An 18,186-nucleotide genomic window follows, 5' to 3' on the forward strand; every position below is an offset into this window, starting at 1 on the left:
TGAGAGTGTACAGGTGATCGATGAAAGTTTACCTTCAAAGGTCACCACTACCAAGAGTGGCAGAGAAATTAGGTTTCCTGCTCATTATCGGGATGGGGTTTAGACTAAAAAGAGATGTGAAATGGATAATTATTATAATATTATTTCAATAAAGAATTTGTTTTTTGCAGCGCAAATATCCCTGTTTTCTTTAAAATTTGTTTTCATTTAAGAGGGTTTTAAATAAATTAGAAGATTTTCCCAACATTTGCATAAACATGAGCAACGTTGTGACGTAGTGGTCAGGAGCCCTATTGCTTACGACCGCGCTTACGTTGCTGTCTTACGGATGTGCATCTGACATGACTTGTTGTCATGGACTGCTTAAAAGAGACAGACAAATAAAACCTAAAGAGCGCAAGCTCGAAATTAAAATTGATTGTTATTACTCCTAAATGACATCCAACTACAAAAAATAACATGTAATCACACAATCATTACACTATGACAAGAAATTTATCCTTCTCATTTTAATGGACTTCAGCTATCCTTTAAAAGAAAAAATATACTTTTGCAACAGGCAGCAGGTGAACAACAAAGGTGCCAAATAAAGATCACCACTTTGTCATATTTTGTCATCCTTCACCAAATTTAGAAGATGGAGGAGGAGGACTTTACCCCTGATTACGTTGGGTTGGTAGATCCAATCTTCGCTGAGCCTCTGTCACCCTCTGGGCCATCCAGTGAACCAGAGACGCTACTTCTGTGTTCAACGCCATCCTTACCTGACTTACAGAAACTGGAACCTTCCACTCAACCAGAGACACTCCCTCCAGCAGCCCGGAAAAAAAGTCTACAGCTGTGTCCACAACTGGGTTGTGAGTCAAGGACAAACAAGCTCAAGCGACATGTCATCAGGTACCACATTGCCAACGATGAGTGGTGGTTTCTGTACCCGCTTCTCACATGTTGGAACTGCCTCCGATGGGAAATTGCAAAGCACATTGAAAATCACGGCCCGTTTGAGTTGGATCGCCTCCCGGAGCTGGCTCAAAGACTAGAGGGGTTTGTGCAGCATGTCTGTTCCAGGTTGGAGTTGACCTCCGTCGATGAGCTTGTAAGCTTTGTTGTCCGGCGTCAGTTGGGCGACAACATTTCAACGTTTAGCACTGAGGAAATACTCGTGTGGGATGCTTACGACAAATTTATCGGACTGCCTCCATTAGATAAACGCAATGTGCAGTTCCCCACGCGTCTCTCCTCAGTGCTTCACTGGAGGACGTTACAACGGCTATTGGTTCTTGTCGCAGCACCCACGGTGGTCTCTTCGCCGACCACAGATTTCATTGATGCCCATGATCACATACATGTAGATGGGTTGCTAAACAAGTCTCAATACAAGGAGTCATCCCAAACTACAGAACAACAGCTCATGCAGGAGCCAAAGGTTTCTGCTTTTGGGGAGGTGAGATTGGTTTAGCTTATTCAGGTGACCGTGATCAACATAAAATAAGCCATAAACTAGATTTTAGCAGTTGAAAAAGTGTAAACCAGTAATTTTACACTGAAGGAGACTGCTTCCAAATCAGGTGTGAAATACTGACCAGTGAGTGGAGAATACACCTGCATTGTTACACTGGGGATTATGAGGGAGCGTAACAGTGGGGTTCAAATTTTCTGAGTTTATATGTGGGACGCTTGTGATTGTCCCCAGGGGGACAGTGACGCCAGGGATATGGCAAAATATAGCCCTCTCAATCATAGAGTTATATATAAGAACTACAGGGCGCACTGGCCGTTATACGCGGCCCGGCATTCGCGCATGCATCCATTTTTTAAATTGACAAAACAGCATCGCGTAGCGTTCAATAAACACAAACTCCAACAGGTACTTCATATTCAACACGTACTTCATATTCAACACGTGTACAGAATGGCGCGCCTGTCTCCTTGCGGTCCTTGGTGTTTGTACAAGCAGGGGTAAACTTAGGGGTACGACCATGTAACAATTCTCTTTTGAGTGAGTGTGGCACTTAAAAAAACTGGTTTGGTCTCAGCGTTTTGAACGTTATACTCTGCTCGTCTTCAGAACAAAGCTAGAATGCCGGTGGTGATGCTGATTTAGTTTTTAAAATGTTTAACAACTTTTTGAGGAGTAAGTCTTTGTTTGTTTTCTTAATACCTGCAGGAGGAAGAGGAGGATCCAGAAGATGTTGAAGAGGACATCGAGGAAGACGGTGTAGAAGGTAGAGTTTCCAAGTCTAAGTGTCTTAAAATCAACATATGAATTATTAATGGTGTTTCTATAACATGTAACAATGCAATGAAGTTCTAGGTCAAACACTAAGGTGCCCAGTGAAACAGAAATACTTTGTCTGGTCTTTAGAGGGTATTAATATATTCACGAGATGGGTGCATCTGTTGTAGACTACATGGTGTTTTCATGCACTCAAAGATTGGAGTACATTTCAGTTTAGAAGGGGGCAGGGCACAGGGCAAATACTCTCTCCAAAAACATGATACACATCACATTCTTTTAGCCGTTAAAGAAATGCATTGTATCGAAACTAACACCAAGGCTATCTCCTGAATTATTAGAACAGCATAGGATCGCTGACCACTATAGCCCATGTCCAGGATTTTATAATTGTGCAGTCCCCCAAAATTTGTCCAATGATCTTAGAAGGAAAAAAATGGGCTGGCAAGAGCATGTTTTTTTTCTTCAAGTTGCTTCTTAGGAAGCATTAGCGGTATTAGGAACCGAGTCATCCCCTAACAACGGATGACAAGGAAATGTAGTGAAAGCCAGAGAAGAAACAAGATCAGCTGCAGTGACTAGACCAGTTGCAAGCAAGTCCTTTGGAGGACTCTGAACACAGTTTCATCAGGAGATTTCGGAAGAACTGTCGATGACATTTACAGAATAACTTTTGTTGAACTGGTATCGGTGCACCATTTGGTGCAATAAAATTACTTGACTGATCGCCATGATGGACTAAATGAAGATTGATATTGTTTCAGAACCATTAAACGATGCTGCGGTGACCATAACTGCTCAGTGTGTATGAGATAATTAACTGGATCCTGGCATTGCAACAGTGTATTCAGGCAAAGGAACTGCAGGTAGCCATGAAATAGTGGGGATTGAGAGACAACAAGCAATGTTCAAACCATATGTCATTGGAGGAGTGGTTGTTGAGCAAAACTTGTGACATTTTGAGAAACTGATAATATTATATAAGAGACTGATTTCAACTGGAACATATCCTTGTCAGATGGAATGTGAATTAATCCTGATACACATTAAGTGTGCGAGTATTGGAAGGAGTCGGGCGGATTAATCTTCAGGATGACTATTAGCAGATCTTGTTCTTCTGATCTGAAGGAGGAATGCAAGCTCCAAAGAGTAGAGTGAACACTGGAACCATCTGAGACAAATGGGTGTGGACAATGGACATTACATGCCTTCACTTGAATGAGGACAGCCCTTTGAGGTTTTCTTTATGACAAGACAAGAGGAGCAGAACCAATCAATATGTTCATCGTCGGATAATTCGTGGAGCCGTCATGAGAATCACACTACAAGCTACAAATACATGATGCCCAGTAACATTGTATAATTATCAGGAAAGTGCAACACCAGATTGGTTTGTTTCATTCAGCAAGGATGATGACGAATCTACACCTTGGACACGCAACCGTCGGTAATGCTCGTCTACTTTTGTCTGAAAAAAAGAATGCTTCTATGAGGCAAAGAATGCATCAAGAGCTATTGAAATTTCAGTGTATACTCCAAATAAAAGAAGCAAGAAGTGATCAACAGCCTAAAAGAATTAATCGAAAACAGTTTTTTTTAAACATTCTCCTCTGGCAAATTGGACTTGTTTTTCCCTCCCATTACAGACGGAAAAGACTGGTTCCATTCATGTGTTGACTGTCAGTGCTAAGATCATACTTGGGTGCAAGGAACCTTACAATGACCAAAGATAATTGCTCTTGCCAGCCATTGGTTGTAGAAACCCCCTTTTTTCTTGCCATCTGTACAAGATAACATTCTTTCCCTAATTGCTAATGTGTAGTAGTTCATCTTTGTATTACAAACTCCCCATCTTGGTATATATGTAACCATCATCATCATGTTTTTTTAACATACATCTGTTCCAACAGGAACCATTTTTCTTTTTCTTGTGTTGTATATGTTTTTTATGTGAGCACTGTTTTAGCCTCTACCGTTCCTGTGTGCTTGCAACTGAGGAGTGCACAGGGACACAATGGGTAGAGTAACCAGGGTCTTCCCTCATAGGTGCAGAAGCAATCACAGAGGAGGATGTGGCTCATCCCGCTTCTGCCACCAATGATAAAGATGAAGATGAGGTTGAATTTGCCAACGACGCCCAGATCTCAGACAAAGAAGGCAAGGCTGGAGACCAGTCACCGGAGAAGCGGACAACCCAGGCTGCGGGTCAGAAGAGTCATGGGGAGAGAGCGGACAAAAGCAAAGGGGAGAACTCTGATAAAAACTTGAAAAGCTCAACCAAAGAATCTAAAGTAAATGAGGCAAAACCTGACCCAACTGGTAAAAATAATAGAGAATCATCATCTGAGAAGAAAGCGACCCCCGCCTCAGGATCTGAGACTGCACCCACTAAAAGGTTTGATTTCATTGCTTGCATTGTTCACATGCAGTACAAAAAGAATTTATGGAGAAAGTGTAAGTTTTTGAAACCAAGTATCACGGGAAGTTTCTTTTGGGTGGTTTTCCCCAACTAGCATTTTCTTAACTAATCCCACTTTTCAAACTTTTCATCATTAAACAAAACACATTTAATGGACAATTTCACTGATGTACTTACCAACCACATTTTAAGACTAAACATTTCTACAAACTAACATGCAAATTTATCGTCCATTTACAAAAATATCTTAATAATTAATGGACAAACAATCATGCAAATAAATTCTCCTATGATCATTATGTTTCCTGGATAAACCTACCCAAATGGCATAATGGCTTAACAGTGCGATTCGGAGGCACACCGTATGCTGATGTACATGTAGAGATTAGAGCCATTAGACAAACTGCTGCAATAAGAGTGGTTAACTGGAGAAGCTACCCAGGCCAAATGACATGGCTCTGCTTACCGCAAAATGTTGCACTTATGATCACCATTCTCCGCTAACTGTGCAAGTGCTAAACTTCTGCGCTAGCTTTGTAAGTGGAGTACTCGTAGCAAAAAGTTCTGCTAACCTGTGAAATAGGCTTGACGTAAGCGTGGAATTCCCTGCTTCTGAAGAACTGTTACTTTGCTAGTAGTAAGCGGAGCCATGAAATTGGACCCAGTTGTGCTCAATTGCAATGGAGCTTGGGCCCCTTTGGAAGAGGAAAGGTTCACATGGTACATTTTTGGTGTAGCACTTGCTTAAAAAAGTATCAAACAACTGTGATATAAGATTCCTCCATCATGATTAGAATGCGACAATACACATTTTAAGATTGTTGTATTCTAAAAACATAACAAGAAAATAAGACGACTTTGTAAACAAGTTACTTAACATTACCATTTTAAAACCGATAAGTTTCGTTGTTTAAATTGTACACAAATTGTGGTATTGGAACATGATATGCTTGAAAATTTGCCAAGTTGCTTAGAGTAGAAGGCAAAATGAGATTTAGTCTGTTCATGGTAATTATGAATTTTTCGAATGGTGTTAAGTTTTTGGTTCTTTGGTGAGGTGTGAGTTGACAGGATTGTGAGATGCTGTAGGCTATGTCATCGATCACCTAGGAGATGCAATACACAATATTGAAATGTGTTTTTAAGCAGTGGTAACATCAACACTCTTGGCTGATCCTGTTGTTTGTTTGGAATCCTTCATTAAACAACTGGTCAATCAAATGATTAAGGGTCCTTGTGAAGCCAAATGATAGTTGAGTATCAAGTTTGTGGGTTGTGAGTTGTCTGTTCGCTTTGTATTTGTAATTGGAGATGACCAGTCCAAGTAACCGGTTCCTGATCCTGATTCTTAAACCTGCTGCTGTTCCTGATACCTGCTTCTTTGTAAGAAAACAGTACGACAGCCTGACAATCTCTACATCTTTATGAAAATATTCTACTTGTGTCTCTGTGAGAGAACATCTAGCCACCCACATGGACCTCTCAGGAGCTAGAATCTGTTACGCTGACTTCAGGGGCCTTCATCGAGCTGGTGACTGATGAATTTAGATTCACGGGTAGACCATGAGTTTGTGACTGATGTACCAAGCTTCCAGAGGTCTACCAGTAACTGTTGACTGCGAATTCATGGTTCCTGGGCGTTTTCCACAAGCCGGTGATTGATGTTTCCAGGTTCCAGGGGGTCTACGATGAGCTGGTGACTGATGAACCCAAGTTCCAGTCTGATCTACCATAACATGGTTACTTATGAATCCAGGTGTCAGCATGGTCTACCATGAGCTGGTGATTGATGAACCAAGGTTCCAGTGGGTCTGCCATGATCTACTGACTGATGAATCCAGTTTCCAGCAGGATCTACTAGGAGTTGGTGACGGATGAACCCAAGTTCCAGGGGGTCTGGAGTGGGCTGTGATGGATAAATCAAGGTTCCAGCAGGATCTACTAGGAGCTGGTGAACGATGAACTCAAGTTCCAGGGGTCTGCAGTGGGCTGTGATGGATGAACCAAGGTTCCAGGGGGTCTGCAGTGGGCTGTGATGGATGAACCAAGGTTCCAGCAGGATCTACTAGGAGCTGGTGACTGATGAAATCAAGTTCCAGGGGGTCTGCGTGATGGATGAACCAAGGTTCCAGGGGGTCTGCAGTGGGCTGTGATGGATGAACCAAGGTTCCAGCAGGATCTACTAGGAGCTGGTGACTGATGAACTCAAGTTCCAGGGGGTCTGCATTGGGCTGTGATGGATGAACCAAGGTTCCAGCAGGATCTACTAGGAGCTGGTGACTGATGAACCCAAGTTCCAGGGGGTGTGCAGTGGGCTGTGATGGATGAACCAAGGTTCCAGGGGGTCTGCAGTGGGCTGTGATGGATGAACCAAGGTTCCAGCAGGATCTACTAGGAGCTGGTGACTGATGAAATCAAGTTCCAGGGGGTCTGCGTGATGGATGAACCAAGGTTCCAGGGGGTCTGCAGTGGGCTGTGATGGATGAACCAAGGTTCCAGCAGGATCTACTAGGAGCTGGTGACTGATGAACTCAAGTTCCAGGGGGTCTGCATTGGGCTGTGATGGATGAACCAAGGTTCCAGCAGGATCTACTAGGAGCTGGTGACTGATGAACCCAAGTTCCAGGGGGTCTGCAGTGGGCTGTGATGGATGAACCAAGGTTCCAGCAGGATCTACTAGGAGCTGGTGACTGATGAACCCAAGTTCCAGGGGGTCTGCAGTGGGCTGTGATTGATGAACCAAGGTTCCAGCAGGATCTACTAGGAGCTGGTGACTGATAAACTCAAGTTCCAGGGGGTCTGCAGTGGGCTGTGATGGATGAACCAAGGTTCCAGCCTGGTCTGACATGAGCTGGTAATTGATAAACCCAGGTTCATTTGGGTCTGCTATGAGCCGGTGACTGGTGATTCAAGGTTCCAGGGGTCTACCATGAGCTAATGATGCAAAATTCCAGTTGGACCACAAAGAGCTGGTGACCGATGAACCCAGGTTTTGGGCTCGGGGGGGGGGGGGGGGGGGGGTCTTCCATGAGCTGGCCTTCTTTGTGGACATCTAGAGCAGCATAAGAGCTTGTGGTGATGACTTGGCTGGTATTTAACTTGTAGATAATTTTGTAACAACAAACCCAACAACTACAAATATCTGTTCAAAAATAGCTCAATACAAATCAAAACATCTGTAGTTTGATAACTGAAAACAAATTGTTTACTTTTAGGAGTTGTTATTTTATTTTATTTCAACTAGTAAACAAGACCAAGTTTTTGGACATAAGAAATTTTAAAACTGAAGAAATAAGAACTGTTATATTCTTAACTTTCAAAACAAACCTGTTTTTAATGTGTTATTTTTTTTAACATTTTGAAACAATTGTGTGTTTTTTCCAGCTCCACTTCTGCCAGTACGGCTCAATCAAGAGATAGCAAAGGTAAAATATTACAACTCTGACCAAGGGACAGTATTTTGAGCATAGGACCAGGAAAGTTAGTCTTTAGTCCTAAATGTATTGACATCTTCAGCTACCGCTACTGCTGCGACAGCTGAGGTTGATGCCATGGATATGTCTTATACTTTAACACTTGATGGCATAGGGATCCAGACTAAGCCACATGCGTAGCTGCAAATAGCAATCTACACTAGTGCTCAAAATATAAGCTAGGTACCAGGATCTCATACAAAAGTGGCAAATTTCAATATTGTATGGTTACTTAGCAAAAAACTCGCACTACTAGTGCAGTTCTACTAGTGCAGTTTGGCGTGTCGATGACACTGTGGTCGGATAGCTGTTGTTGCATGTTTGTCTGACAGCAGGATATTTTAGAGGAACACATTGCCTTGGATTGGTCGCGTTGGTCTTTGAAAAGCTTTTGAAGCTGTTTGTTATGAAATGCAAATGGTTCGATACATTGTACTTGTAGATAATTTAAAAGTAGAATATAATGATCCACACAAACATGCCACAAAATTGCGTGGGTTTCCTTTTACTTCAGGAAGAAACACAGTTCGCCGTTGTGTGGAGTAAAATTTTTGACTCCATAAAATTGCTGACCGCGTTGGTTGGTGAAGTAAAAGGAAAAAAAGTGCAATTTCGACTGATACTGGTGTGGATCATTATATTCTACTTTTAAAATATCTTTCTAATCATATGCTTTTCATAACGACCGGTTTCAAATGCTTTTCAAAAACCAACTCGTCCGATCCAAGGCAACATGTTCCTTACAGCAAAGGTGGCGTCATTAGTGCAGGGTGTTTTTCAGCAACGCACAAATATGTAACTTTGTGCTATTTTGTTGGGAAAATTTCATTCTAAACCTGCTCAGTAAATGAGAAGAGAGAAAGAGAAAAAAAACAGTTGGAAGTCTGCTCTGGTCTTTTATAAAATATATCTGATTCTGAAATTATTTAAGAAATATTGTCTGCATGAACAGCTCTCTGAAATTTGCCCCTTGAGCTAAAGAGCTTAGACAAACCATGTTAGAGCTTAGACAAACCCATTTGATGGAATTGAAATGGAGCAGGTACAGCTCTTGATGTTAGGCTGTTTGTCTGTCTGTTTGTTAATATTCGCTTACACATTTAGGCTATTTGTTTATTTTCCTTAAGACTCTAAGGGAAGCAAGAAGTCATCTTCCACTAATAGCAACTTGTGGGTGAGCGGACTGTCTAAAGAAACACGTGCTGCTGATCTGAAGTCTGCTTTCAGCAAATATGGAAAGGTAAAAATTAGGGACAGTTTGGTGATAATAGAATGTAAAAATGTCTGTTGGATATTTTTATGGGGGGGGGGTGGGGTTGAGCTTACATGAGGACTTCAAGTAATTGAGTCACATACATTGTAGCTTACTGTTTGCTAAATTATGTGTGTTAATGGGTGGCTAGTGCATGTGTAGTAAGTCCCTAAAACACTTGTCTACCACCAATGTTGGCTAGCTTACTGGCCCTGGTTCCATTCCTGGCTTATGCAATATGTGAGTAGAGTTTTGCGGTGATTTTCTCCTGTGCTACATTTTCATTGTCCTAAATCTTCTTCCATGTCAAGGAAAACAAATCCTCCTCCGATCTCTGGTTGTGCTCTGAGGTAAAAATTATGTTATTTTATTTTAACATACTTTGTTAGGGTCAGTATATTTTCCACGAATTTGATTTCGAGACATCAGAATTAGATTTTGAGGTCTCGAAATCAAGCATGTGAAAGCACACAGCTCTGTATGAAATGGGTGTCTTTTCTTTCATTATTTATCTTGCGACTTCGATGACCAATTGTGCTCAAATTTTCACAGTTTTTTTTTTGTATGCATATGTTGAGTGTTGAGATACACAAAGTAAGAAGACAGGTGTTTGACAATAAGGGGGGGCCTACCAATAGTGTCGAGTGTCTTTATAAAAAGCGCTATTTAAATGCATGTTATCTATATTATATAGGTTGATGTGGCTGGCTCCCCTTCCATGCCTGTTACTCAACCATGATGCAGCTGCATTCTTCGCAATGCAGCTTCTTGGCTGTGAGTAAAGATGATTAGCTTCCCAAATTAATTTTATCTTTATAATTCTTTTTGGTCTAGGTGATTGGAGCCAAGATAATATGGAATGCCAAACTTCCAGGCCACCATTGCTTCGGTTTCCTGTCTATGTCGTCAAACCCTGAGGCAGCTAATGCCCTCAAGCAACTAAACCACACTGTTTTACATGGACGCACCATTGATGTTACGTGGGTAAGTCAACCCTTAACAGTGTATTGCCACAAAGTTTACGACTGTGTATTTGAAGTGTTGTTTTTCAGCATCGTTTATAAAGCATTTGTATTGAATACAACCTCCACTAAATGCAGAGTGAGTTGTTTATATTTATAACACCCCTTACAAAAGTTCTTCCTTTTCATTGGTTATGGGCGTGTCACATGATATGTCTTATTTTTACTGGAAACCCAGCTGTGCCGTGTGATAGTCAATTGCCATGCAATAGTAAAACTACTACATGGCGCGCGCGGTACCCAGACGTCTTTTTACCCTCCTCAAACCCAATCAGTTGTGCATTAGTGTATCTGAAATGTGCCTATGAAATTAACGTGTTTGAGGATGATAAATAGTCTGTTGGGGTGTTATAACACAAACATTTACTGCTTTTACTTGTGCTATGGTTAAAACTCTGACTTCCAAGCTGATCCCTGGACCGTTCCTTTTCCAGGGATCACCATGGCCGAGCGGCTAAGAGCACCGGATTCAAGCTCTGCTGTTTTGATCAGCAGAGTTTGGGTTCGAATCTCGGTCGTGACACTTGCTACATAAAATTGGGGAGGTAGTGCTTTCTGCTCTACTGGCCAGGCATCGGACAGATGATACCTAAGCCTACATCCGTATGAACTGTAAAAGGGGTAACCCTGTTTCAGCCCTAGGAGTAGGTGGCAACGGCCTCTGGACAAAAATAATTGTAGCCCACACCTTGAAGTCAGGCCTTGTGTCTGGCGACTTGCAAAAAAAAAAAAAAAAGAACCTCGGGAGTCGTAGTTTTAACCAAAGCACTCAAAGCGGTCGATATTTTGTATACTGAGCGCAGGCCTGATGCTTCCTCGAGGCATTTTTCTATGTTGCAACCCAATTTTCTCCTAGAGGTGCTGTTACAAAAGAGAAAACTGCCCTAATATTTTCAATAAGGTAGCATCAGGCCTGTTCGTGTCAGTTTTGTTGCACAACATTATTTTTATTCTTGTGCTTTAAAATCTACAAATAACATGTAAAGAAATGCTCAATAATCTGCCTCATACTCATGTCACGTGATATTTGCCAAAATGAACTAGTGTGATACAAAGTCATTTGACATCGGAATATTGAAGAGACAAACTGAACGGCAGAATGTATACAACCAGGGCAGAACATTGATCTCCATTTTCAAGTCTTTCAAGAAACACATCTTATTCCCTACCTGTTAAGAATGTTTGTTGTGTTCAAACTTGCTTATTTTATGCGCAAAAGATAAGATAGAATCACATTAATAATCTCAAAGTTGTTTTCATTGAGAGTGTTTTAAAGGGCTGATCGGAATCAATACCATGTTCATGTCAGTTCAGCTTTTGGATTTGTGTTCAAACTACATACTGGTCCAATGTATACCATCTCTGTAAATGCAAAATTGGTGTTACATTTGCTTTTCTTTCTAGGCTCGTAACCAAACACCAACCCCTCTCAACCAGAAATCCTCTTCAACTTCATCGTCTTCATCAGCCACTCCTGCAACGGCCAAGAAGGAAACGAAAGAGACACCAGTCACAGACGGCAACAAGCCAGTGCCAAAACCAGTTGCAAAGGACACCAAGGACACTTCAGAGAAGAACGATGAGAAAGCAACCCCAGCCAAGGTTGAGAAGACCGTGACGAAGAAGGACGATACACCTGGCAAAAAAGAAGAGGGTAAAAGCGATAGAAGCTCCTCGTCTAACTCCAGCAGTCAAGGTTCGTCAGCAAAACTTTAATTTACATGAAATTGATTCCTATGATCCACTTCTAAAAACAAACAATTTAAATTAAATGGCACCCTTGCACAAAGATATTGACAAAAAAGGGAGACGCAAACATAGGGCTAGATAGCTCAGTTGGTAGAGCACAGGCACATTCCCGGGGTTGTTGTTTCAAGTTTCACTCGAGTCAAAGTTTCTTTTTTCAACCCAAAGTTTTGCTCATTACCAAATATAAACAATAAAAAAACTTTAAAGAAAACAAGAGTTGTTTTGCTGTACTGTGCTATGAAACAGCTTAAGACTGTAAACTTACAAGTAAGTTAATAAAGAATTGTAAAAAAAAACTTTTCAAACTTAAAGCCATTATACCCTTTCGGTAAACAGTATTGTCCAAGTCCCACACTTCGTGTATCACAACTTCTATATAAAATAACAAACCTGTGAAAATTTAGGCTCAATCGGTCATCGGAGTCGGGAGAAAATAATGGGGAATTATTTCCGTGCGTTTCGCCGCGTTATGACATGTGTTTCAAATAAATCTCGCTATCGAGAATTTATATTGTTTTACTGTTTTCTCAAATAGTAAAGCATTTCATGGACTAGTATTTCAAGAGAAGTCTTTCACCAGTACCTTCTGTAAACCCTGTAAATTATTTGTATATCTAAGAACTTTTTTTTTTCTGTACCGAAAGTGTATAATGGCTTTAACCTTATAGAATGTCCATAGATTTACATTAAACTTACAGGGTTTGATGATAATGATAGTGGAAAGCTTCCCTTATATGAGGTGCTGTAGTTTTTGAGAAATGAGTAAAACAATGTCATGAAAATATGTTTGTACATGCTTAAAATAATTTCTGTCTCATGAGTTGAAAATTATTTTAATGACATTGTTGTACTCGTTTCCCAAAAACTGCAGCACCTCAGCACGTAATATTTTCAGGGAAGCTTTCTACTATCATTATCTTCGAACTGTGTAAGTTAAGTGTAAATCTGTGGACATTGTGTTTTTTGTCCTACAAAAAGTACATACACCCTTTAAATAGAGCTTATTTTCAGAAGATTGAGATCAGTGCTGTGATGAAAAAGTATTCTTTTGCTCCTCCCAATTTTTACAAACACCAGCAGTGTCTTTAACCACACTGTTTCTTTGTTTTGATCATTCAGGAAAGAATGCAAAGCAACCTTTGAGTAACAAAGATTCCACTAAAAAGACTGAAACCCCACCGGAGAGGAAAGATTCGCATCGAGCTAGCTCTCGATCAGACAATGAAAGATCAAAAAGTGTCCTTTCTTTGGATGAAATCAAAGAAAAGCAGAGGAGGGAAGAGAACAGGAAGAGAAAAGAAAGAGAAATGAGGGCAGATGATCGACGCCGAGATCGAGAGAGGGAGGAGAGATACAAGAGGGAGAGAGATGATATCCAACGAAAGTTTCGTGAAGAGGCAAGAAAATTGCGCAAGGAGAAGGAGCTACTGCAGATTGAGCAATCCAAACTGGACAAGGAAAAATCAGAGAGGATCAGGATTGAGAAGGAGCGCATCAAGTTGCAAAACGATCGGGAGAAATTCCAGAAGGAGCTTGAAGAGCATCGTAAGATGGAGGTACAGCTTAGGCAAGAGCAAGAGCAACAGGCGACCCTCAAACGCACTTTGGAGACCTCAGTATTGGCACAGCAAGATTTAGGTTCCTACGGCGGCGACCACAAGCGTCGAGCCATGATGCCTGATCCATTGGCAGGAAACTTCAGTACTTCTCCAACGGATACCAGATTGGTGGTCAGTGTTGGGGATCGTCATGTTGAGAAGTACAATCAGAGAGACAATCTTCAAGTGGGGGCCTTGGCCACTATAGGCCAGAATATGATGAAACAGTTAGGGTTTGTTGGCACTCCGCAGGATTTAGGTCAGACAGCATTCGGTAGTGCTCAGCATGATTCCAGTTCCAGAGGCCAGTTCAGAGACGGCTCCAGCCAGCGTCGCAATGACAGGCCACCTAATGATGAAACTCGACGATTTGACTCGGATAGGATAGAGGATGTTAGAAGCAACTCCCGTCAGAAGTCTATCAACAGAAATGATGATGCAACAAGACGGGATGAAGGGTCTCGGAGAAGAGGAGATAACTACAGGAGGGACGATGGATATAAGAGGATAGATGAGCCGGCAAGAAGACTGGAGTCATCTCAGAGTTCGGTCAGCAGACAAGACTCCAGTAGAAGGGATCTGGATAGGAATGAACGAAAGACCTCATCTGGAAATCAAAGTGATCGATACCAAGGGTCTACAAGGGGAGGTGATAGCTCTTTCTCGCAGAGGGAAAACCGAGATTATAGAGACAACCGAGATAAACCAAGGGATGCAGGCTCTATTAGGATTTCTTCACACAGTGGCGACTCTCGTGATAGCTGGAAAGGAGGTCATGGCGGAGTTACAACTGGAACCTCTGGGAGTGGCTGGAAGGCAAACGCAGGAGTTGGAGACAACCAGAATCTGAACCGTAATCAAACCACAAACCAGTTTGGGTCTTTCCAGCAGCAACAGCAGCAGAAAACAGGGTTCCAAGCGCAGACCGCTTTGCAGACATCCATATCGAATACCATTCCCAACATGAGAAGCACTTCTATCTTAAGCAGAGGGGACTTCTTGATGAATCAGCAGCAAGAGCCGCAGCAGATCAGAGGAAGTATTCTCGGGACCCCACCATCGCAGGAGTCAGCTAGCTGGCCACCGAGTAACCTAGACCCTCCAATGAGCCGTGGGTCTGGTTCCTTGAATATGTCTGCAGCAGCTCCAATCATTTCCACCCTGATGAATCAGAGCCAGCCTTTGGGGTCATTAATGACCAACCCCTCGATGACCACTCAGCTCTTGAGTGGAGGTCTTGTGTCTGGGGGAAGCACAGGGGGTCTGATGGGTAACATGAGCACCTCCTTAATGGGTAGTGTCAGTGGTGGTCTGGGAACAGTTAGTGGTGGTCTTGGTAGAGCCAGTACCGGTCTTGGTGGAGTCGGTGCTGGTCTTGGTGGAGTCAGTGGAGGTCTTGGAGGGGGTCTTGGAGGAGGTCTTGGTGGAGGTCTTGGAGGAGGTCTTGGAGGAGGTCTTGGAGGAGGTCTTGGAGGAGGTCTTGGTGGAGGCTTGGGAGGGAGTATGGGGATGGTTCCACAGGTGGGCATGGGAACCAGCAGCTTCATGGGGACACAGATGCAGACAGGTGGAGCTGGCGGTAACGTTGGGATGGATCGATTCCAACCGATGCAGCCTGAAAACCGGTTCAACCAGCGTCGTTATTGAAAATCCTGTAAGTGTTAATCATGTCAAACCTCAAACCTTGCCTTTGTGTTATGGACCATGCATTTCTGGATAAACATGTACCCAGATGTTGCCGTCCTAAACATGTTCCTGTCCTTTATTTTGAGAAATGCAAGTAAAGATTTTAAAGTGCTCTACTTGAATTTATGAGCAGAGCTCTTTGCACTCCTCAGAACCAAACATCACATAGTATTAGTCTAAAAAGTGATTCGTATGCACATTGCAGGATAAAATTGCGGACTAGCTATGTTTGTGTTTCACAATCAAAGCAAAGTAACGTTATTTGCTTTAAATTTCTTTGTTAGTTAATTGTTTCCCAGATTAAAAAAGAAGACTTAGAATTTTAAGGAGTGCCCTGTTTGTAATCCAAGGACAGAGGAAAATGATGGCACTCGCTCCCCCTAAAAATAAAGATCAGTTCTAGTGAAAAATCTTCACACTGGTGTGGGAAGTTAAAATAGTTGTTTAAGCAGCCACGTCGCCTCCGGATAGGATGCTTTAGGCTTTAGAACGCATTTGTTATGAAATAAATATGAAAAGTAGGGTGTAATGATTTACATCAATATCCCTTGAAATTATGTGGTTTTTGTGTAATTTCAGTCCCCTAGTTTATAGAATCAAATTTGTGACTTGACAAAATGGCAGACCGTATGTTTTTATTTCCAGAGGCAATTTCTGTTGAGAGAAATGAAGGCAACGAGCCCCTGTAACCTTCTCTATCAGCTCTGTAGGCTTAAAGAGTTTGGGCCAATTAGGTGGACCTGCTGCAGCCAACAAATTACAGCTGCCAAAGCCCAACAAATTACATCTGCTAAGCAAAATGTTCTTTGTAAATTTGTTTAGATGATTTGTTTCAAAATCGTCTGCTTTTCTATGTACATTTGTTCGTCGTGAGAATTCGTCATAGAAAGATAGTGCAGAATCCCATGTAGATAATGAAGTACATGGATTTTCCAAGTGTTTGGAATATTGTTTTTATTACTAACAAATAGTTTGATGTGAACCAGGTTTTTTTTGCTAATGCAGTTTTGTTTTTCTATCTTTACTGACACAGAAGCACTTGGTTTGTGTGCGTAGAGCTAGAAATGTAACTGCATTTACATAGCTGATTTACAGTACCATACTGGTGCAAACCAACTTACCATTTCTTTTATGTTTTCTAACTCCATTGCCATTTGGGTTACATTATCGTGGAAGGTATAGACCAGATCATGGTTTCAAACATTCTTTTTGTAAAGGGCTAGCTAGTTTTAAAACTCGTTTCCAATAATGAAATTGGTTAACAGGCATGCATTTTTCTCTCAAATCAGCTGATTTCCTCTTTTTTTAATCTCAGTTTTTATTAACCAAAAGTGAAAAATACTATACAAAATCATTGAAATTTTGTAATCTCCTTATTTGTATGTTAAGTTCCAATGGAAATGTCAAAAACAATTTTAATGCTTATCATCTTTTTTTTCATCTATTGTTTTTTGTTAAATTTACTTGCCGTATTGTGAAATATTTTTTAAAAACAATAGTGTTTAGTATCAACATAAATAAAAAAGTAATTATGTTCTTTGATCAGAAACTTATTTGGTATAAAACTTGCCTGTTTTCCGGTTTATGATGAGTTCAGTTATTGTTTCACATATGGGCTTGATTTGATAGAGCACTATTGATCTGAAGATGACCAACCTCTCCCCATTACTCATTTCCAAGTAAGGTTTTATGCTGATAATTGTTTGGAGTAATTACCAATAGTGTCCACTGCCTTTAACAATTGGTAAAGGGAGAAATACATCATTGGTTTTTGGAATAGCACGTCAAATTCAATCTGCTAGTTTTCCTTGTCAAATTTCCTAGGAAGAATTTATTTGGAATACACAATCTGAGAAACTTTTCATGCAGAAACTTTTCTCAGATTTGAATTTTTTTTTAATTCCTCTTTCTAAACCCACATTTCTTTCAAAGGAATGTTTTCTTAAAGTGTAACATTGTCAACAGCTAGTGTTTCCTAAGAAGGGAGTGTTTTTTGTTGGTCATTGAATGTTGCGGTAATTATTAAAGTATAGTCGTTTCCAATCAATGGGAGACTTTCAGGACGCTAGGTGGCAGCAGACTTACCAGGTAAATTTCCATTGTTTACGTCGTTCTGAGCATGCGCCCATTACTGAGAACAATGGATTTTACCTGGTTAGTCTGCTGCCACCAAGCGTCTTGAAAGTCTCCCATTGGATCGCCGAGTCATCATGTGTTGAAGTATAAGACACACTTAGTCTGCTATTCAAATATGTTTATCGTATTAGAGAACTGGAGCTTGTGGAGTTCTGTTGGTTTCCTTACCTGTTTGGATTTGTTTACATGTGAAAGTTTTCATCTCCCGGTTGGAGAAATAAATTTTAAGAATCTTCCATCATTTATAACTTGTTGAAATGTGTCAGTTTTTAAATCAGTGTTTGCTGAGATTCTTTTAATGATGCATGTTCATGAACAGCTACATCACAATGCATGTATGTGTACATCATGACTTGTACATGCTTTAGTGACTTTCTTTTTCTTCAACAAATGACCAACTTGGCCATAAGCCTATTCGGAATTGTAGCTGCGCATGTCCATTTCTGCTGACAACGCAAATTGGTTATCTCCCGAGACCTTTTAACCCGCTGGTAGTTTCAAAAGGTCACGGGAGATAGACAAATTGCGCTGTCAGCAGTAACGGACATGCGCAGCTGCAACTCGGAATAGGCCGATTGGAAGCCACTCTCTGTACACCTGGTTGAAGTGAAGCAA

General features: G+C 41.3%; 1 protein-coding gene across 3 annotated transcripts in view; it reads left to right on the forward strand.

Annotated features, from left to right (window-relative positions):
- LOC117288312 (SAFB-like transcription modulator) overlaps window positions 1-17,553 on the forward strand; it is a 30,648-nt gene extending 13,095 nt beyond the window's left edge. The window contains exons 5-12 of one of the 3 annotated variants that reach the window (XM_033769120.1): window positions 2,168-2,225; window positions 4,283-4,631; window positions 8,040-8,080; window positions 9,256-9,368; window positions 10,215-10,364; window positions 11,807-12,098; window positions 13,271-15,403; window positions 16,081-17,553. In XM_033769120.1, coding sequence (XP_033625011.1) covers window positions 2,168-2,225; window positions 4,283-4,631; window positions 8,040-8,080; window positions 9,256-9,368; window positions 10,215-10,364; window positions 11,807-12,098; window positions 13,271-15,396 — 3,129 coding nt within the window. In that variant the 3' untranslated portion in view covers window positions 15,397-15,403; window positions 16,081-17,553. Of the gene's footprint in view, window positions 1-2,167; window positions 2,226-4,282; window positions 4,632-8,039; window positions 8,081-9,255; window positions 9,369-10,214; window positions 10,365-11,806; window positions 12,099-13,270 lie in introns of all 3 variants that reach the window. The other 2 variants (XM_033769119.1, XM_033769121.1) reach the window with 2 other exon arrangements.
- Window positions 17,554-18,186: the final 633 nt, after the last annotated feature.

The sequence above is a fragment of the Asterias rubens genome, chromosome 3 (genome assembly GCF_902459465.1).
Source record: "Asterias rubens chromosome 3, eAstRub1.3, whole genome shotgun sequence".
In the NCBI taxonomy this organism is placed as follows: Eukaryota; Metazoa; Echinodermata; class Asteroidea; order Forcipulatida; family Asteriidae; genus Asterias; species Asterias rubens.